The 22,208-nt window shown below is 38.5% G+C and overlaps 1 protein-coding gene across 2 annotated transcripts in view; it reads left to right on the forward strand.

Annotated features, from left to right (window-relative positions):
* FAM13B (family with sequence similarity 13 member B) overlaps nucleotides 1-22,208 on the forward strand; it is a 59,592-nt gene that overhangs the window by 10,024 nt on the left and 27,360 nt on the right. For both annotated transcript variants that reach the window (XM_034778227.1, XM_034778228.1), the window contains exons 6-9: nucleotides 1,841-1,998; nucleotides 12,614-12,655; nucleotides 13,815-13,970; nucleotides 17,628-17,763. In XM_034778227.1, the coding sequence (XP_034634118.1) occupies nucleotides 1,841-1,998; nucleotides 12,614-12,655; nucleotides 13,815-13,970; nucleotides 17,628-17,763 (492 nt within the window). The remainder of the gene's footprint in view (nucleotides 1-1,840; nucleotides 1,999-12,613; nucleotides 12,656-13,814; nucleotides 13,971-17,627; nucleotides 17,764-22,208) is intronic.

Raw genomic sequence — 22,208 nt, forward strand, 5'->3', positions numbered from 1 at the left:
GGGAGTACCTAGAAAGGAAACAGTGCTGAAAATTGGCACTTGTAGGACTGCATGGAGTATTTGTATCTAAATTGAAGCAAACCTTTTTTTTTTTTTTTTTAGTTTTACCCATCACTAATTTACTAGTCTGCTTACATCTTTATTTATTTTCCCCCTGAAGTAGCAAAATTCTTAGCTTTTTAGTTTAGAATCTTTCCAAAGAACTACTGGAGGCATTCCAGCAAGAAGCAAGTCTTACTATTTTTCTTTTATATAGAATCGAAAGCATACCACCATAATATATCAATGATGCTCTCGAGAGAAGTAATCCTATATAGTTTTTCCAACAACATGTTAAATGGTAACATTAGTGTACTGCCTAGTGAACTTCCTATTTGTCTTAGAAGCGACTGGCTGCACACACACACACAACGTTGTGATCACCAGCCAATCAGTAAAAGGTTCCTTGCCAATAGTAAACACCATTGCATCTAGATGTGGTGTTATGCAAATGAAAAATGATTTTTAGTTAAATTCCAATGATGTCACTTTGCTCCAAGTTCCAGCAAACAACATACCTGCATATTTGCCCTTATTGACCAAATGCAAATCCACTTGAGCTGCAGTCCCAAATATTCCTATGTATTTGATCCATTCATTTTACCCGTCGTGTAAATGAAAAACTGGCTGCCAGTCATTGTTGTGGATACACTCACATTTTACCACTGATTTGATAAGTTCTGTTAATGTACAGAAGAGTGAGATAGTAAAAAAAAATTTAGTCAGTATAGTCCCATATAAAATTTAATAACCTCATAATTACTCTCCTCCTTACTTTCCACATAGTAGCTGTTCAGAATAAACTTAGAAATTTGATTGATATTTGTTCCTTAATGAAACATTTTCACCTATCATATGCATATGTGGATATTGAAAAAAATCTGGTTTTGAGAGAGTCATGAAAATATTTGGGGTCAGAGAGACACGATATTATGAACTTAGGAAATAGAAAATTAATGCATAGTAATAAATATTGGCATTAGTTTGTGATTTGATTGGGCAAATGTTTTGTTCAACTAACTCTGAAAATCTAACTCTGTATATTCAGTTCAAAAGAAGTAACTGTGTCTTTGGATAGGGGTTGACAGGGCTGTTTTTTAAATATGAAATTGCTGTATCAATCAAGTGGAAAAAAGCAGAAATTCTTTAAGAGCAAGGTTTACGTATTCAAGTATTAGAAAAGCCAATAGATTAAGATGTTCCAGTCTTTAAAATACAGCAAGTTGCACCTGCTGCCTATTTATATTCACACTTAATTGCCAGATTTTAATATGCTCCTCTTATGCACCTGGAAAGAAAAAGAAATTGGTTAGGGTCCTTGATAACCTGCTAAATCACAAAACAGACTGGGCACAAATCTATGCCTTTATACTATTGCACTTGAAATTGGTATTACTATTTTGAAATCCTTAGATTGAAGGTACTATAGGAGTCCAAGCATTTCTAGGATTTTCAAGTTCTTTTCAGACATCTAATGAATAAATCTTGAAAAACCCTGTAAAGTAGGTAAGCATTTTCCCATCCTCAATTTCGAGGATGGGAAACTTGGGTGCAGTGTCACATTACATCTGTGGCAGATAAGGGAATAGATACCAGATCTCCTGACTCTGCATTTGTATTTTTAAAGGCGTGGTTTGGGCTGCTTCCTTTCTAGTTTGTGTTTTGTAACTTTTTAAAAAATTTGAAAAGATGTTTTTCTCTTAAAGTGTTTTATATCCCATAACACCACATATTTCCAGCTCTGTAAAATTATTTGATTTTTTTTTTAATAATTATCGAAACCCTATTAATCTTTCTGTAGATAAATGATCTCTTAGAGGAGGAGGAAGAGGATATAAAGCTTGAGCAAACTGAAGAACTTCCGGAAGATAGCACAGAGAAACCTGAGGAAAGGCCAGATATGGTACATGATATGACAGAGAGCATCTTGGACTCCAGCAGTGTTACAGCATCAACGAGGTAGAGATATGTTTCCCACAGCATCATCTAAGCTTCACATTTTTATGGTGGCTTTTTTTAATAGTTACATTTGATGAAGTTTTCTTGTTGAAACTTAAGGAATTTGATATTCTTTACACTTCATTTAGTTTGCAGTGTGTATGAAAGGAGACTTGAGATTCCACCAATTTCTACCGGTGGTAGTGGTAAAACTTGGGGTGAATGAGAACTCTTCCTACATTTTCAACCATAATGATTTTATGGAACTAAAGTTAGGCTAAATTCCATAAATCTGGGGGGAAATGGAGGGAAATTGTAAACTAGTATTTTCAGAGTGAATGTTTATTTGAAATGGTTTGTAAATTAAAAATCTGAAGATCGATAGCTTCAAATTCATTCTGCCCCGTTTTTTCGTGTTTATTTACAACATCTGTATAGAAGTATGTGTTTGTATCTGTTAAATTATTTGAAAACCAAACCTGACTGCATAGTGTGTAAGAAATGTCAGGTTAATTTTTTGTCCATATGATTGTGGGGAGAAGGGATTCAATAAGGAAAACTATTTCCAAGGGTTTGTTATAAATAGCTAAAGTGTTTTACAGGTATTTGCAAGTGGCTCATCTCCCTCTTGTGCTGGTCTACGTAGAAGATGACAAATTATTAGTGCTATCAGTTACTCCAGTAGTTCAAGTAGCAGAGGGCTGTGTGGTGGATCTAAAGGTTTTTAACCCTGCTAATGAACCTTGTCAGTGTCAATATGATGCTACATGATGGAATTAGGTTTTGTTTTTTCAGTTTGCTTTTTAAAAACCTAGGAAATTGCCCACAAATGACGTTAAAAGAATGTTAAGGTTGCAAAATCAAGCACTCAAATGCTAGGAAATGTCAGAATTGAGATTTCCTTGTATGTATACATTATACAGACTTTCCATGATCACATACTGCATTTTTTTTCACAGGACCCTGCCTCATTTGGGTGCAGGCTGGATGGTGCTAAATTAATGAGCAGCTGTTCATTATTTCATTCTTGTTCAATGTATGGCCCTCAGCCTTATTTACTGCATGCTGTAAATACCCTGCTATGCAGACAGAATTGTTAATTTCCTCATTGGCGTTTATATGGAACTCATCCTACAGTAGCCAAGGGCTTCACAAGCAATTAATAGTCTTCACAAAACCTGTAGGAGGTGACCATTTTAGGAGATGGGGAGCTGAGGCACAGAAAGTTTAATGTCAAAAGCATCCACAGATTTTGGATACCCAATCTGAGATGCCTAGGACCTGATTTTTTCAGAATCCTTAGCATTATATAGCACTTTGTGTTCAAAGCACAGCCCCCATCGACTTTACTTGCAGCTGTGAATGCTTAGTACTTCTTGAAATTGTGCCCCTGGTCTTAATTTGGATACCCAGAATATGAGGAATATGCAGTTGGTGGCCACCTGTGGAAAATTTGGTTTAAGTGACTTGCCTCACCATAGGAACTGTGTGGCAGAGAGAGAATCTCATTCTCCGGGACAGCATTCAACTGCCTTACCATGAAAGTATTCTTTCTCTTCCTGCAGTTCCCTGCCTCATTCACTACATACCTTCCAACTTCAACAATAGAGCCATGGCTGTTTTTGGTAGGATCTTCCTTTACTACACATCACCTATTCCTCCTGAGACCAAGTCCCTCCTGCACACTGAATGAGATGGGAGTCCTGTCGAAAAAATAGTATATGATCATGTAATTAAAGACTGTGCCATAATGCATATGCTCAAGGGTCCCAAACTAAGGTTTCACGAGCAACCTTAATTCTGGCTTTTCCAAACTTGAGTGCTTGACTTTGCAACCGTAACAATCTTTTTAATGTAGTTTTTTTGCGCGTCATTAAAATACATTCTTATGCCCTGATGGAATGTTATGAATGCATATATTGCAAGATATGTAGTGTTATATTATGGTTCCATATTTTTAGTATATGTACAAAAAGAAAATGGAGTAGTGTTTGTTCAAGGGGAACTCCTTTGAACTTCTATATGCTCATTTTATTATTAGGAGAAAAAGAGGTGGTGGTCTTAATAGTTAAAGCGTGGGGTTAAGTTAATGGACCTGGGCCCTGTCATTATAGAGAATTGCTGTATCTTAGTCACTTAGTCCATGGCACAGTTTGCTTAAGTGTAAAAGGGGAAAACACCCTTGTGAAGTAGGGAAGTAGGTAGGCTGAGGCTTTATTCATTAGTATTTGTAAAGCATGTAAAGTTTCTCTATATGCATGATAACGTTGCCAAAAATAATAGGTACTTAGCTCCTGTTACAGACTTCAGAAGTGGATGATGCTCCCACCTCTGGGAGTTGCATGTGTAGTGATTGCCAACAATTACAGGTTTATTTTGTAAAATTCAAATTAATTTTTTTTAAGTCTACCTTTAAAAAAAAAATTATAGCTGGAAGGAATACACACAAAGCTAAGTCCTGCATTATCCAAATAGGTGTAATTCCCAGTGAAACCAGAGGGAGTTTTGCCTGCATCGAATGTAAGCTCAAGCCAAAATGGTAAATTCTTTATTGGCCATCCATCAAAAAATGGCCAACTTTATTGTAGTTTAAAAAAAATTCTCTACCCCACTTCATTTGGATTGAATTTTAACTTTGGTTATAAATTATTGAAAACAAATTTATAATGGAAATGTGACACTTAGATTTCTACAGGTGTCATAGGTGTGCATGGTACTTTACAGAGCGCTGTAACGTCCTGGGATTAACTAAGGCCTTGATCCTACAAAAGTCTCTGTTCGGGCAGGCTTCTGTGTCCTCACAGATCTCCTTGCAAGATTGGACCCAAATTAGAAGCAGTGCAGCAAAGTATGACAGAAAATGGGATGGGATATTAAAGAAAAAATGGTTGCTTTTTCATTTGCACATTTTAGTTTTGTTTATATATAGTTTTAGATATAGAAGCTTCATATTTTTATAGATTTAATATATTATAATTTGGGGGAGCAGAGTCTAGCAAGAGGGCAGTGAAATGGATTGGAAGTCCTCCTTTATTTAGCGAAGACAGATCCTTAAAGGAGACGCATCAACTTAAAAAAAAAAAAATCACACTTCGATCTGAAAATTTACTTACTGTTGTCACAGGTAATGTCTAAGATTTTTTCTGTGCTTTTTCAGTTTTACTTTATGCATTTGATAGCACTGTGTGTGCAGTTGTTTTTACAACTTCCTATGTGTGCTCAGTTTTCCATTGGGACATTTCTTATAGTAGCAGGGGAGAGAAAAGCATGCTGAAAAAGGGAAAAAACAAAAGAATGGTGAAGGGGGGGATTTAGGTACAGGGTTAGTGCCAGAAACCGACCTTTTGAAACTGGCAAGGCTCCAGGTTGATGTGTCACTTTAACTACATTGACATACTTGCTGTAGTAATTTATAGAAAGAATGCTTGTGCTAAAGTAAATGGTTTTTAATAAAGAGGGTAAAACAGCCAAATGAAAAAGAAACACATTTGTGTTGTTTTGTAATTTAAATGACATTTGTTGTGCTGTTAATATTTCTTATCCATCACATTGTAGTTGCTTAACTTGCTTAAAAAAAACACCTACCTCTCTGCCCAAAAATAAAATCCAACCAAAAACAACAACCCCAAAGCCATTGACTGGGCAAGTACTGTAAGCAACTTTTAATTTCTTCAATAATATCCCTTGTTCCAATAGAGGTTTAAAGTGATTGTAATAGTATCCATAAGTTATTCACATGTGTTTGGAACTTTTCAGATCCACCACACAGACCTGTACTACTTGAGTGAACAGAGTAACTGTTATATGCAGTGTTATTGTAGCTGTGTTGGTCCCAGGATATTAGAGAGACATGGTGGGTGAGATAATATCTTTTATTGGGACCAACTTCTGTTGGTGATAGAGGCAAGCTTTTGAGTTTACGTGGAGCTCTTCCTTAGGTAACTCATAGCAGTAGTACGTTGTCTTTCTCTTTGTGGACCAGCACTAGAGGGGGATGCAACAGATTAACAACATGTTTTGCACATATTTGCTGCCAACAGCGTGACTGTCCCCCTTGGCTCCTCAGCATAGTCCCAGTCTCCTCACCTAGTAAGTCACAGTCTTTACTTTTCAGGCTTTTCAATCTAGTCTTCCTGCCCAGCCAGTCCTAGTCTCATCCCCCTCCTGATTCCACATTCAGTCTTTCTTTACAACCCTGGCCTCCAGTCATGCCCCTCACATACATTCTCCTTCCCCGTTGGCTCCCAGTCCCAATCTGTCGTTCTTTCTTTAGTTTGGCTCCTCATTCAATCTCATTCTACCCCCTTTCCAAGCTCCTTGTCTCAGTCTCTTTGCCCATTCAGTCCCAATTCTTCCCCTGCACGCAGCGCCTTGTCAGCTCTGTCTCCTCTCCCCTTTTCCCCCTGCTCTACTGGTTCTCTCTCCCAGTTTCCTTCTCCAGCCAGTCCCTGTCCCACCTTCCACCTGTTGGTGCCTAGTGTTCTCCCCTTCATCCAGCTCCCAGCCACCCCAACTCCTCCTTTGTGTAGGTCCAGCTCCTGTCCCTTCTGGATTTGAATTAGGCAATTTCCTCTTCCATACTGGATGGTGTCATTGAGAACACAGGAGAGACTGACTCCCTGCTGTCAGTTCAGATGCCAGGACCAAGAACCTAATAGTCCTCAGCAGCCCAGAGCTGCATTTGCAGGGAAATTCTCAGCCCCAGGCTGGAGAATGTCCTGTGTAGACCGAATCTTGGGCGATTTTAGCTGTTAAGCAAGTCTCGACTGTGCATGTATGAACTGTGATTTTACAAATACTTCTGAGGTGCCCAAATTAGGGCAGACTTTCGTGGAAATAACAAAAGGCACATCCCTGATGCATAGACCCCCCCCCACCAAATTTCAGGTCCCTGCTCCAGATCATAGGGGCACAAGAGATTGGTTTTGATTTGTCTTACCAAAGAAAAGGTTATCAGAATTCTTTAACATGGGCAAAACCATATTTTTTCCTAGCCTCATTCTTGGAAAGATGTGAACTATTTTGGCTGAAAATTTCCAGAATAATTCAGCCTGTAGCAGACACCTGGAATGGAAAATTTCAGCTCAAATGATTAAAGTTTGGCAAAGTTTTATAAGCAACTGAAAATAGGGTCTTGTAATGGCAAATGTCAGATGACACTTAATAGGCAAGTATCAGAGGGGTAGCCGTGTTAGTCTGGATCTGTAAAAGCAGCAAAGAGTCCTGTGGCACCTTACAGACTAACAGACATATTGGAGCATGAGCTTTCGTGGGTGAATACCCACTTAGTCGGATGCATGTATATGTCTGTTAATCTATAAGGTGCCACAGGACTCTTTGCTACTTAATAGGCAGTGCTACCAGCTCTGCTTATAATAAATATACTAAACTAGCTAGTGGCTACTTCCTCATCAAAAGTGCAAGTAATTAATATATCACTCCCCAGTCCCTTTCTTCCTGCCTGGTGCTTAGTACTCTTGTGTTGTAGCTATGTAAACATTGATATATCTAGGCTTCTTCCTCTTTTGAGGATCTAAAGCATATATTAAGTGTGTGTTTTTAAACAGTTAGTATTTGTCTTCAGTTATTTAGAGATTTTTTTTCTTCACTGTTGTATCAGGTTTTTAAGATGGGGGGGAAAAAAACTTACCTTTAAACATGATATATTCTGAATGAGAGTTTTTGTTAGCTTTTTGGGAACCAAATATCAAAGACCGACAGTCACAGCTCAACATTTTGCCTTATAGCCTATCTGCAAAAACTCCTTGAGAGGGAAAGGGAGGCTGAGGTGGTATGTTCATCAGATTAAGGGTAATGTGGCACCTACGTTAGACTCCATTAATTGGAAATTCATTTTAATAATTTTGAATATAACGTGCTATAATTAAATCTAATGCTGTGCACTGTTTTCCTCCTCTTACTCCTTTTTGACTATTTTCTTTTGAATGTATGGCTTTAATGCTATTTCTGGTCTTTCTGTGTGTTTATTATTTGAAAACATGGGCAGCCATCACTAATACAGCCTGATTTAGTGACTGTTTGAAAATGGTACCTAGATTAAACAGTCAAATAATCTTTGGGTAAAATGGGTTATTAATCAGTCAGAGGAACATTTGTACGGTAGGTGACACTACATATTTAGAAGCCTTATTCTTCTTCTTTCTAATGCATCATCAGAAGCCTATCACCAGGGCACTTCAATTCATCTGCTCTGCCAGTGCTGACTTTCATATGTTGTTTGCTAACTTACTTTTACAAACTAATTTTAAAGAGACCTTACTGAGATAATCACTAAAATCCTCATCTATTAAAATTTATGCAGAATTTTCAACATTTATTTTTCAACAGTTATGCTTGCTGTTTACTCTTTGCAGTTCATTCCTAAAAGTTCTAGGTTCATTCTGTTTTTACTGCTGTAAAACTATTTTGTGTATTCCATGGGGTTGTCAAAGAGAGATGCATGAAAGATAGTAAGTTCTAGAACATATCTCTTCTTTGCATAAAATTCAAAAAGAAGTTACTCTTCTGTACCTATAAACTGTGTGGTATTTATTACATTAGACACTTTTAATAAAGCAATTTAATATTGCCCTTGGTTTATGAGGAGTAGGGCATATTAAATAAATACATTGTCTTGCTTTTCTACTTGTACTGTTTCTGATCATATTAAAAAAAAAATCTAGCAAATGGATTATAATATTTAGGTCAACATACAATAAACGCCCATGTTTCATGCCCAGAATAAGTAGTGTGAAGTATACACTAGGAAAGCTTTAAAGTGTTGATTGGGCAGCTTATTGTCAGGAGTGACCTCATGTTGCAGTCTATTTCTATTTAGACTGCAGGGTTTAGTGCAGCACTCCAGAAGTACCGTCTGACAAGCAGCCATAGAAATCCAACAAGCAGTATGCATAGTCAACGGCCAACATCGTACTTTATTGTTTTTCAAATGAAGTATTTTTACATGAAGTGCTCATTTGGAATAGCAAAAATAATCAGAATGGCCTGCAAAGTTCTGCTGCACAGGTAAATGAATTAAAAATGCTAGTTTGGAATGATTTGAAATAGACTTCTTTAAGCTAGAAATGCTATATAAAGACTAAATATTTACTCTTGGGGAGGCTTATAAAACAGTATGAAACAATGTTGTGTAAACATAATGAACTATAAAAATGCAATCAATAAAAAGCATTAAGAAAAAATCTGATTTTTTTTTTTTTTAGTTATTTAATTGCACTTTTGTATGTCATTTCTCTTTTTAACATGGCTATTTGTGGACAGGAACGGAGGGATGGTATCAATTATTAGGTGTTCCTTAGTTGCCAAAACATGGTAGCACTTTCAAACCTAAAGATATGTTTACTTTTTGTCTCTTGCTGTGTCATTCTGTACTAAGACTGTATACAAGCCATCATGTAGTTTACAACACGCAAGAATTCTTTTGACTGTGGTAGCAGGTTCTGAAGTGTGATATATTTTGAAATAAGACTGATACACTTTTTGCAAAGTGCTAACTTGCTAAACTGATTAGAGTTGGAGCCATAAGAGATTCCTTTAAAAATAAGAGGATTCTTCAGGCTTTGGAATAGTGCTGATTTATGCACATCTTCTGCTGAGTAACACAAGTGCATCCTAGATGTGTATTAAGAGGACTACTGAATGATATAAAGTGGCCTGGGCTGGAGGACGTGAAGTTTGCCCTTTAGAGCTGGAGGGTTTGGTGGTCTCAGCATCATGTCTGAAATAATTTGAACTCTTTGGAATCACTAGTTTGAATCCCAAAAATATTGACACCGCCTTCTGTAATTTGAAGGTGGACAGACAAAAATCTATATGAAGCTCGGTGTGCACATTAAAGGTCTCTAGTCATCACAGTTTCATAAGATGGTACTGGCACTAGAGCCCTTGACTAAAATTTTCCTTGCTTCCCTCCTCCCACTAGTGTTTTGCAGTGAGCTATGCTCTAAGTGTCTCCTTAGCTGCTACACACCATCCTAGAGGTGACTATATTTTAATGGTAAACTGATTTGTTTATTATTTGTAAAACATTTCAAGATGAAGGATGGAATATAATATACACCTCTACCCCGATAGAACGCTGTCCTCGGGAGCCAAAAAATCTTGCCGCGTTATAGGTGAAACCGCGTTCTATCGAACTTGCTTTGATCTGCCGGAGCGCGCAGCCCCGCCCCCCTGGAGCGCTGCTTTACCGCGTTATATCAGTATTCGTGTTATATCGGGGTAAAGGTGTAAAATACGTCAATATCTGTTAAAAGAGCTGTTTACTAATTAAATCTGTTCTTGTAAAATAGCTTTTACAAAACCTCTGTAGTGATTGTCAAGTAAAATATATTAATTGTGGTGGTTTTTTTTATTTATTTATTTATTTATTTATTTATTTATCATTCCCACCCCTGAAATCGTTGCTTATCTTCCTCACCTACCTTATTTTTGTCATGGGTCTTAATTTCTCCCCATTTTGTTCTCCTGTTCCTTCCCCAACTGTGTCATTTTTGCTTTGTTTTCCAAATGTTTCTACTTAAATATTGTCAAAATAAAATTTGCTGATAGAAAAACTCAAAACACTTTGAGTGGGTGGTAGGGTTGGGTTGAATTATTGTTCCCCTTCATGTCAATGAAATTTAACTGTGCACCTAAAAAAATAAATTCGAAACTAGCCTCTTTTATCCCAAAAGCATTGGGAAGAAATTAATGTTGGAAGGCTTGGGTATATATTGCATGTTCCTGCATCTTTGAAATCAGTGGATGCGGGATCAAGCCTGTAAAGCAGGTATGTTTTAATTTTCCTGAGCTTAACAGGAGTATCTGTCTAAAATGGTACCTCAGAACCACCAGTGTTATTTAAGCATACTGGAAATGGATTTGTTTTTCCTTTCACTAAAAACTGGCTGCAAAATTGACTACCCTTTAATAAAAAATTAAAAGCCAGTCCATTCACCAGCCTAGTTTAAATTCCCATCCTTGTACAGTGCTAACTAATTTATTGAAGTGTTATATTTACACACTGACAATATACAAGTCATATCAATCTCGGCTATTAATAAGGCCAAAACCATCCTTGTTTTTCTTTTCCTCCTTCTGTCAGAAACCATCAGTAGAGAGTCCTTTCCTGCATGTAATCCTGTTTTCCACCACATCCTCTTGGGGGAAGGAAATACAGGAAATCTTTACTTGTTTGGATAGTTAGTCCAAGCTACTTACTAACCTATGTGACAGTAGGTATTGAGCAGCTAGCTAGTATAATACTTACCTTATGATTAGCCAGTATCAACAAGTCTGAGCTGGGCATTCCCAGACGTATTCAACCTATGGTAAAGTCAATAGGGAGATAGCCTGAGCTAAGAGTGAACACTGCTGCCATATAATGGTGACCAATGCTGGTGGGATTTCAGTTGAATCTTCTTAATATAATTGCAAGGAGAGGTACTAATGTTTCCACTAATACATTAGGGTTTCTACTGTACATTTTGGTTGTATCTGGCATCAGATCACCAATTTTTTTCTGATTGTTGGTTCATTTTTCTTATATAGTGAAGTAGCTACCGGAATTTGTTTTTCTGTATGGTGTGTGGAGTGCCTAGAGCTTGGGATAAGTGCCCCCTCCTTTTCCCCATCCTCTTGTTAGTTTAAATAAAGTTGACATTTCTCTCTAGTCTTGTTTGTGCATGTGATCACATCCTTATCACTGACCTTGAGAAAAGCATAAGGCTGTGACTGTCATTGTCATTTAAAGTAGACCTTAGTTTTGTTTCAATTCACTACAAGCATATTTATGCAAGTCTGTCTGAAAAATTGTTTTGGAGCAATCATTTTATTTGTGATAGTATGCAAAATTGAAGCTTTGTAATTAGAATTTGCAAAGGAAAAAATGTTTTTGTGTTTGGTTGAGTGGGTATACCTTGCTCAGGCATTTAGTATACTTCTCAATTCTACAATGCTCACAGTAATACTTTGAAAACTTTGAATGAAAAGCACCAAAATGCAAAGTGCTTAATAGCAGGTAACTAAACCTCGAAAACCTGTGAGGTAAGTGTCTGCACTTAAATGGCAGCTGTTTCTGGGGTGGGCTGCAGCATTTTCTCACACTGCACAGTAAAATTATGCAATAGTTTCACAGGGAGTGAAGAATACCTTAGTGAACTGGTACTGTAGAGGGAAGCAAGGTAGGCAGAATGTTTTGGAATTTGCTGTGGGCTCTGAGGTTAACGTATATATTATGTAAAGCATCTCTCAATCTTTCAAGAGCAAATGATTAGTACCTGTCATATGAAAGACTGCATGTACAGCAGCTCACTGCTCCCTAAAGTGTTTGGGGTGTGGGTTCTTCAATTTCTTACAACTACAGAATTGCTGCTGACACAACTTTCTGCAATATATGGGTGTTTCAGACCTCTTCTATCCAAATATTGGTCCAGCTTTTCCTTGTTTCCCTTGAGGTTGGGACCATGGCACATAGCAATACTATTGCTGGCCAATGTGTTTACTGCATGCATATGTGTATTTCTTTGAGCTGATTCAATTTTTTTAGTATCCTCAAAGCTCCCTTTTGTCTTCCAGAATATTTGTGTAGTGTTGAACCTCTTTGTGAAGATAATCAATTTCTTCTTTATTACAGTGCTCATCTCTCTCCCATAAGCATCTTGCCAGCCTCTGCAGAGTAAGTATAACTAATATATAAAGTCTTTGTATCCCAATGTTTTGCTTTTACCAGTCTGTGCCATAATTGGCATGCCTGCTTTCAAAACAGATAAGTTAAATACATGTGACCACAATAATTTATACACCAGACTTTTAGTACTGAATATACGCTTTATGAAATGTAATTCAGCATTCAGAAGTAAAAGAAGCTCATTGTATTTATGCATGCTGTTTTGAACTAGACACGGAACCATAGGTTTTCACGGTATGGTAATACCTATGTTCCTAAATATCCTGTTTGCATTTTTTCCCCCTACTTTCTTTGGATGGGTGCTTTATAAACTCTGGTGTAACACCGAAATTGTCATTAGGTACTTGCATTCGCACCTGCAGTTTTACGGTTTCTTCTAAGTGGTAGTGTGACCCCAAGTTTAGCTGGGTTGCAAATATAATTGCAGATCAAAAGTAAACACAAATTGTTCCAGAATAGATGGGAGTGAAGGAGTTTGGAAAAAACTGTTGTGACTCCCGCTAGGGGCCCTTCTTTAGAAGTTTGCATCTTATCTTCTGCCAGTTGACAAAGACTTGCTGCCACAGCTAGTCTGTATTAAAATACACTGTTTTGTTACTCTCCCACCTTTCCACCTTATTTGTCCCATTCACCTGTTATGTCTTGTCTTTTTTTACATTATTAGCCCTTTTGGCTGGGATTTTCATAACCTATGTTTATACAGTGTCTGGCCCTATGAGGTATCTGTTTGAGGCCTCTTGGCCCCTACCATACTGTAAATATAATAAATTATATAAATGTCTTGCCTATCATTTTGTCTGTAACTAAAATCCTATTAAGTAAGCAAATACTGATGAAGTGGGTTTTAGACCACAAAGGTTATGCCCAAATAAATTTGTTAGTCTCTAAGGTGCCACAAGGACTCCTCATTGTTTTTGCTGATACAGACCAATGCGGCCACCACTCTGAAACAAATAACTCCAGTTACAGCTGTGGTCGTATTTGAGAGATTAGCGAGTCTCTCTTGTTTTGTCTTGTCTTGCTGTATTGGGGAGCCTAGGGTCTCCTAAGGGTCTGATTTTTCTATTTTCTGTCCACACAAATCCACTGATGCCAAGAAAAGTAAAAATATGTCTTTAACATTAATTCTCTGTCTTTTATTTGTTAGCATTTTAGAAAGAACAATTAGAGCAGCTGTGGAGCAGCACCTTTTCGATCTGCAGAGCAGCATAGATGATGATCTGAAGAATTTACAGCAGCACAGACTGGTCTGTAACAATGAAGCAAAAAATATTAATAGGGATGAGGAAGGATCTAACAACCAGTAAGAATTTTTCTCTCTCTAATGCATTGCTTAGGAACATATATTTGAATTCAGACTTGCTAAAAAGCCACAATAGAAGTTTTGTATGTTTATAAACTTGAATTTGCCTTAAATGAACTCAAATTCCATTTGTTGCTGATCTTTGCTCTAAAAGTAAGTGTTTTTAATAGATCTCTTCTTGCACGTTTTGTACTTAAGTGAGAGGCATTCAAGGGTATGATGCACACAAGTCAATGGGGAGGCAGTTATGTATTCTAGATTTCTAGACAAATCATAATTGACACTAGGTCACTCGGTCATAGGTTTTTTTGTTCTAATGATTGAATGGGCATAAAGCCTAAATTGCTCTGTCACCCCTAGCTTTGGTTGTTCCTGGCAGAAGTCTCTTTTGATTCCAGGTGGGCAAGGCAGTGTGTGGAAGCTTGCACTTCTGCCCACCCTCTTAATCAAGAACCTCACATGAGCAGTAAATTACTTAAAACTCTCACACGCGCGCACACAAGCTAAAATTATTTTTTTGACCAAATTACTATAAAAAACACGCCCCCATTTTGAAAAATCACAACCTGCAGAGAGACATGGGACTGGAGATAATAATTTTCACAGTTTTAGGGTAACTGCACCAGTATTCCCCCTTTGTGGTACGCCAAGGGCACTCGCTTAAGGCACCTGGCTCCTAGCGGTGGCCATGTTTCACTCCCGCCTGGCCTGGGTTTTAAGACTGCACAGCACCCTGGATTGTACTGCAATATCCCCACCAATCCAGACCACTTAAACAGGCCAGTGCATGCACTTTCCTTTCTCTCTGAAGTCTATGACGTGTCTATTGCCTGCAGTTATACGTTACCACACGGCTCCTTCTAAGTAAGCACATTTATTCTTAATATGTTTTTCACTGTAATTCTTTTACCTTAAAACAACAAAATAACCTACACACATGCTAAACAGCTTACCAGATATCACCCATCAGTCTTACGGGGCTGAGAAAGTCAAGTCCTTCCAACCCTTCTGCTTGCATTGGCCTTTTGGACAGAAGGAAGGCCTTGAGTCAGTTTAAACTCAAGCTATTTGTTCAAAAATCCTTTCTTTGCTACTCTCTGGAGAATCTAGTTTCAATGTGTAGATGTGAACCTCCCCTGCGGGGGGTTACAACCTGACTGATTTGCCTATACCACCCACTGTTTCTGATTCCAGGAGGAACTATGGTAGCCCTCCTCCGTGGGGTGGAACACAGCCATACATAAACCATTCATTTAAAACAATGCACCCCAAAGATACTGCATATGGTGCAATATCTGTCTCAGTACTCTGTTATAAAACCTTCAGAGAACAATTACAAGTAACTTATATTTTCCAAAGACGACAAATTATTATAACAGAATTTTAGTTTTATAAGCTAAAAGTTCCATAGATTAGTTTATAAGTAAAATTGTATAATTGTCTGAAAGTCCTTCTGTCCACAAGCTTCTCCCCTTTTATACATCATAAACACTTTAGTGGATGGCCAGGCTTGCATCACAGGGGTGCAGGCTCCCTTGTTTATCTTAAACTTGAAACCGATAGACGTTTTTGGCACTGGTGCTGCATTTCAACACTTGTATTCATCCTAGCCACTGAGGATTAATAGACACTCTATGGTAACATTCCTTCTAGAGGCATCATGAGCCCTTTAAACACTGCAGCCAGTGGATTATTTGTACTATGTACAAGGCCAAAACACAAAGAAAACATGCACAGTAAAAGTGTATGATTCAGAGAACATATTATTGAAAACTTAGAATACTGGCACAAAGCTTAATTTAAAAATGAAGACAATAGTTACTTGTTAAATTTTCAACCCATCTTGTTGGACATCTGATACAGGGAGAACGCTTGTTAAAGGCTGTTGGAAGCTGCTCAGCAGGTTAGTATGTTGTAATAAGCCCCTGGATGCAGAGGGGGTAGAAAGAGAAAAGGTGAAGCAGCCAAAGGTTCACGATATATTTTTATCACATAGTGCTGCAGTTTATCACATGAATACTGCCTCTATGTATGCAGTATACGTGGGGTAAATAATTGTCTCTGTTCAAAAATTCTGGAGTGTTTCACAATTCTATATTAATTCTCCACAATTTATTAGCAGCGTATATCTGAATATGTAAAATATTTTGCACTCAGTTCTAGTAAATGGAAGGAAGGTAAGAAGAATTTTTTTGGAGGGAGCTTTTTTGCATCTACCAGTTTGGGTCTATAACAGGGGTCGGCAGCCTTTCAGAAGTGGTGTGCCGAGTCTTCATTTATTCACTCTAATTTAAGGTTTTGCATGCAAGTAATACATTTTAATGTTTTTAGAAGGTCTCTTTCTATAAGTGTATAATATATAACTAAAATATTGTTGTATGTAAAGTAATTAAGGTTTTTAAAATGTTTAAGAAGCTTCATTTAAAATTAAATTAAAATGCAGAGCCCCCCAGACCGGTGGACAGGACCCAGGCAGTGTGAGTGCCACTGAAAATCAGTTCACGTGCCGCCTTTGGCCTATAATCAACCCCCCCATTTTTGTGAATGGCAAACTTAATGGGTGTAGTCCTAAGGTAATTAACAGTTGCTTTAATAATGCTGTTTAGGGGACAGTTAATCTTCTCAGTCCTCTCAGATAAATCTTGATCCTGTTCTGTTTGAGAGACATTTTTTTTTTTTTTTTCTTCTTTTCTTAAGCCTCAAAACTCCATGCCTGGGTTTTACAAGGTGTGATACATTTGGTAGAAATGGAAGAAACTGCTAATCTCCTAAATGGTGAAACATAAAAGTCTCAAATACCAACTGAGTAAAAGGTTTCATCTAGTGATATTTTTTTAAACTATGGTTTGCTTAGTTTAATCCAGTTCTTTCATAAACCAAAAACTGATATCTAAGAAGTGAATGTCAGCAACTTAGGGCTTGTGTACACAATGCGCAACATGCTAGTGCACGCTGGTATTTACACCTCCTGGTGCAGACTAGTGCACCAACTGGTCCATGTGACAGTTTCCCTAGTGAGTGTTAATGTTTCCATTTCAAACAGTACTATATTAATATGCACTAGGAATATTTCAGTGCACACCACCGGCCAGTTAATGCACAACATGCTAGTGCACACTAGAATTTACCACCGCTCTGGTGTGAATTAATCCACCGTGTATACAAACCCTTCGTCTTCTTAGTCTTCAGTGTCCTAATGAATAATGGCAACACAAATGATTGGTTTAAATTTCAGTCAATGGATAAATGGTTGACTGTATGGTCAAAATTCTTGTGTAAGATTCTTCTTACACACACTGGCATAGATGTTTCTTCTGTACTACTTAATGGTCATTAGAATGTCAACTGATTAGAAAATACATATATATCCATGAAATAAATATTATTCCAATAAATTTTGTTTTTCCTTGTTCTAAATAGTTTTATTAAAATAGCTCCAAATGTATTATCCTTTGACATGTTACCTAACTCTCCAGGTAGTGCCAGTCATTTTGTGTTTCAGGATAGTTTTGTTGCAAATAACCTGTAATGTTCAAAATTATTTAAAATGTCAGGATTTTTAAATAAAAATAACTTTCAATAACTCTTTTGAACATGTGAAGCCATGACATAGGCTATTGTAAGCTCTTCTGAGCTGCTTGTTTCTGTCTCTTTTAGGGATGATGTTACTAAAGATAATGATATTAATAGCAGTGAGAATACTAGAGACTGCTTTGAAACGTTGGCTTGCACTGATTTAGACAGTGCAGTTATACAGCCTGATTCTGTATATGAGGAAGAAGAAAATGACCAGGTAAGAGGAGCAGAGGGCATGCTTTCTATATATTAGAGCAGTATGATCTTGTGATTAGAGCACAAGAATTGGACTGCAGACCTGGGTTCTACGTATGGATGTGACACTGCTTCGCTTTGCTGTATTGCCTGGGTAAAATCACTGCCTCTTCTGCCAAACTCAGTCTCTTTTTGAAGTATATGTGGGTAGGGCTGATCACATTTAATTTGTTTGTATCTGAAGGGGCCCTTGACTCACCATTTCCTTTTTCTTCATTTTCACAGATAGCAACCCTATCTCTTGCTCATATGGGTTTGTACATCAGCAGGGATAGGGTGAGCTGGACTAGCACCTGGGTTAGCAAAGGCTTCCTGAAGAAGATGCACCTTTCTCAAAAGAAACAGCCCTAGGAGACTTAGGGGGAAGGCTGTGGAGAGAGTGGTGTTAGTTTGGTTTTTTTGTTTGTTTGGGGAGGGTAGTGCAGAGGAGCCCACTAGGTCAGTTACAGTAACATCAGTCCTAAGTGTTAGATAGCAGTAGGAATTGTGCAGAGCTTGAAACACTGCAGCTGTGTCTGGCAGGCCTTTGGTATGGTTTTGTGGGGAAAGTGAGGGTTTGTAACTGGCCTGTTGTGTTCTCCTATCCGAGCATCATCCCCACACTCCTAATTTTTTCCCCAGCCCTCCCCCACACTTCCCACAGACTTTTGTGGTGGGGGTATGTGTTCCTTCCTTTTCTCCCCGATACTCCTCCCAGTCTCTTTGAAGTAGCTTCTGTTTCTTTTCAGTCAGTCTCTTGCCCCAGGTGCTGCTGCTGTGGTGGCAGCTGGTCCCATCTTTGCTGATGTATGAACTTATGTGTGCAGAGGGAGAGAATTCTACCCGTGAAGAGGAAGAAAAAGCAAAGTCAGTTGGAGTTCCTTAAAGATCCAGAGCTTAACATAAAATAAAATTAATACCTTCCTTTAAACAGACCAAGATTGGCAGTTTTCCCATCCTAGAGAGGAAAAGGCCACACTTTAATAGGTGTTTGGACAGTGCTTTGGGATGTTCTGATAGCATATATATAATATAAAAAAGTTCCTAAGTATTATTTTATTCCTACTACTATTGTGCTCAAAAACATTACAGCACTTAAAATATCTGTAGGCTTTGGAAGTTTAGACAGTAACTATAAAAATGAATTTTCAAAAATAAAACGCAGACATCAACTGGCAATAGACTAAAAATTTGCTTTTTGTATGTTACACTTGAATTCATCACACACAACCAACTCTGTATAAAGTTGAACAGAAGCATAACACTATGGAAAAGGTTTTGAAGAAGTATTTGTTGCTTCATATACTACCCTGTGTTGGTTTATGAACTGCAAATTAAATCTCTAGTTACACACACGCAAAACCATGGATCAAGGATGATCTGGTGTATGGCCTGAAATTCCCAAACTCATAATCCTAAACCTTACCAGCTGTTTTGTTTCCAGTGGAACATAGGTTCCCCCCGTCCTTTGTATTCTTATGAGATCAAACAATGTTATTAAAAGATATGCACTGATAAAAACCAAAACAGCTGACTGTACTGTGCAGAACATAACTTGTCCAGGCTGTATAAATGATAAACACTTCTGAAGCAAAAGTACTACTATCTGAAAATGGTTGGATAGGTGGTAAACAGTACTGTTTGTTACGCAAAAATATGCTAACTTTAGTTTATCCATACCTCTTCACTGTGGGATTCCTCCACCTGTTCCCATATAAATCTAGATTATAAAATGTCCGGACAAAGACTCTCTTCTTACTACATGTTCACGTAGGTCTTAGCATAATGGGACTCTGGCCATTGATTGGAATTCCTCAGCACTACTGTAGTATAAATAACTACTGCTACTAATGTAATCAAATATCTGAATGTATTCTTCATCTAAATGTCCTGTTCTCGCACAAAACTGCTGTTGTTCAATTACTTTTCTCTTAAACCACCTAAGGAACTGAATTTATTTTTGATGTCTTATGAAATGATGTCCCTTAATTTTCTCTCTCTGTATGCCGTTGCAGCTTAAATCTCTTTATAAAGAGTTTAGTGAAGTGCTGTCCACTGAAGTAAAAACTAAAACGTGAAATTAGATTTTAAAATTAGCCAGATGGAAAATGTGAATTTCTTGTCTTTTATAAACAGAATAATTCCCCTTCCCACTGGTAGCCTTTTTTATTCAAAGTCATTTATGGTTTAAAGTAGCCAGGGAGTGTTTTTTCTGATATTGATTGTTTTAACACTTCGATTTTGTTGGTAAAATGCAGGCTGAGCTTTTGTAAATCTAGTTATTTAAATTAATAAAATATCAAAAAATCACTTTTAATACCAGAAATCTTAGCTAGACTGCTAAAAAGTAATTTTATACTGATATGATCAAAGATTCTCTTTCTTGCTGGTGAGGTCCAGACCATGAAATAGGACTTTCTAGAGACCAGAATATTTGCAATATCTTAATGGAATATTGCCAGTTAGGACCCCAGACTTGAAAAGTCTCACACGTATGCTTAATTTATGCATAAATATAAATTCATTGGTGTATATTCTTTGCAGTATGAGGGTCTTAAATTAGGTTCAAAAGCTGTATGTTGTAAAATTGAAGATCAATAGAGATGTATCCACAATTTAAAAAATTGAATTTCAGTGCAAGCTTTGTTCTTCAAGTACACCTCTACCCCGATATAATGTGACCCGATTGTAACACGAATTCTGATATAACGTGGTAAAGCAGTGCTCTGGGGGGGCGGAGCTACGCACTCCGGTGGATCAAAGCAAGTTTAATATAATGCGGTTTCACCTATAACGTGGTAAGATTTTTTTGGCTCCCAAGGAGAGCGTTATATCGAGGTAGAGGTGTATGTCAGTGTGGGTTCCGCTGTAGGTGCATATGTGCTTTATGTGCATGAAACCAGATTATTTTCACTAGCAGCGTCCACTGGGACCACACATGCACCTTGAACCTCCTTGTGCTCTTGCATGAGGGCATAAAAAGTGGGATCCGTGTCGTTCCTTCAGTTATCTCTTGCTACCTATGCTAGTGAGATGGAACTTGGAAATGTCTGACCTGCTGGTGCGCTAGCATCAGCTATCTTGTCAAAAACTTTCAGATCTTTTGAAGAATCTTCAGAACAGCCTTTAGTTTCTTCATTTTAAAATCTTGGACTGAATAAACTCCACTTGGATTGAATTCTGCTCACCTGACACCCCCACTTCTCTGGTACAAGGACTCAAGATGGCGGACTCAAAATCCACAGGCTTTAAGCCTTGCACATCCTGTGATTAATTGAATTCTGCTCGAAGACTTGACATAGCAGGTACCTATTCAGCCCACATACCCAGCAAGTACTTAGTCTGCTATTTATTCTCCACCCAGACCTGGAAAGAAGTCTAGAGAGACAAGACCGAAGCTCCAATTCTTAAACCTGTAAAAGAGTCATGTTGGACCTTGAAGACCCAGGTTCCAGTACCCTGTACTGGTTAAGCCAGCACAGTCCAATGGACCATCAAGTAGGCTGGGGTGGGCAACCTGTGGCCCATGAGCCAGATTCGGCACACTGCTTCATTTCATCTGGCGCGAGGCAAGTCTGCGGGCTGGAAACCTCAAGCCTTGGCGCCCTCCCCACCTCGCAGGGCTGGAGCTGCACACGCTGCTGCGGGGGGAAGCTAGGGTTGCCAGGCCAAGCTCCCAGAAGCGATTGGCATGTCCCTGCAGCCCCTAGGAACAGGAGCGATCAGGGAAGCGCCGCGCTCTGCCTTCAGCACCAGCTCTGCAGCTCCCATTGGCCAGGAACCACAGCCCCCCCCACGGGGCTGTGTGGGCTCGCAAATGATTTTTTTGCTGTGGATCAATGGCCCTTGATTAGAAAAAAGATTCCCCGCCCCCCGAAGTAGGCAGTTGATGCTTAAGACTTTGGCAGAGAAATTGGCACTGAACAAAGAGCTGGCTCTGACATCCACGTTGATGTCATACATGGTGTTGGATGCATCCAGAAGCTTAACATCAAAGGCATTGCCCCAGACCTCAGAGCAAGGCACTGAAAGGGAACTCCTAGAACAACAGGGGAAGGAGCTCAAGGAAGAGCTCTACATCATCTCATACAGAGAGACCCAGACATACCCCCTAGGCTTCATTCAACAGCAAGTGAGATGGAGCAGATTACACTGGCGCTGTGATTCGTATCAAAAGCATCCCGCCAACCCTTGCACCTGAGGTGTGACTACAACCACCACCTACTGTCCCAAGCATCAAAGAGCCACTCAGAGAGAGAGGTCTCCCCAATGGCATCACTGGCTCAGCCACTGTTGCTTGACTACCAGGAAGAACAGGGTTGGAGGTATAAGTACAGCAGCTCCTGTCTTTGCCCTTTAAAGATTTATCCTCCTCATCAGCTGACAGTCAACCCAGCCCAAATATCCATGGGGTGATTTTAAAGTATT

The sequence above is a fragment of the Trachemys scripta genome, chromosome 8 (genome assembly GCF_013100865.1).
Source record: "Trachemys scripta elegans isolate TJP31775 chromosome 8, CAS_Tse_1.0, whole genome shotgun sequence".
NCBI lineage: Eukaryota > Metazoa > Chordata > Testudines > Emydidae > Trachemys > Trachemys scripta.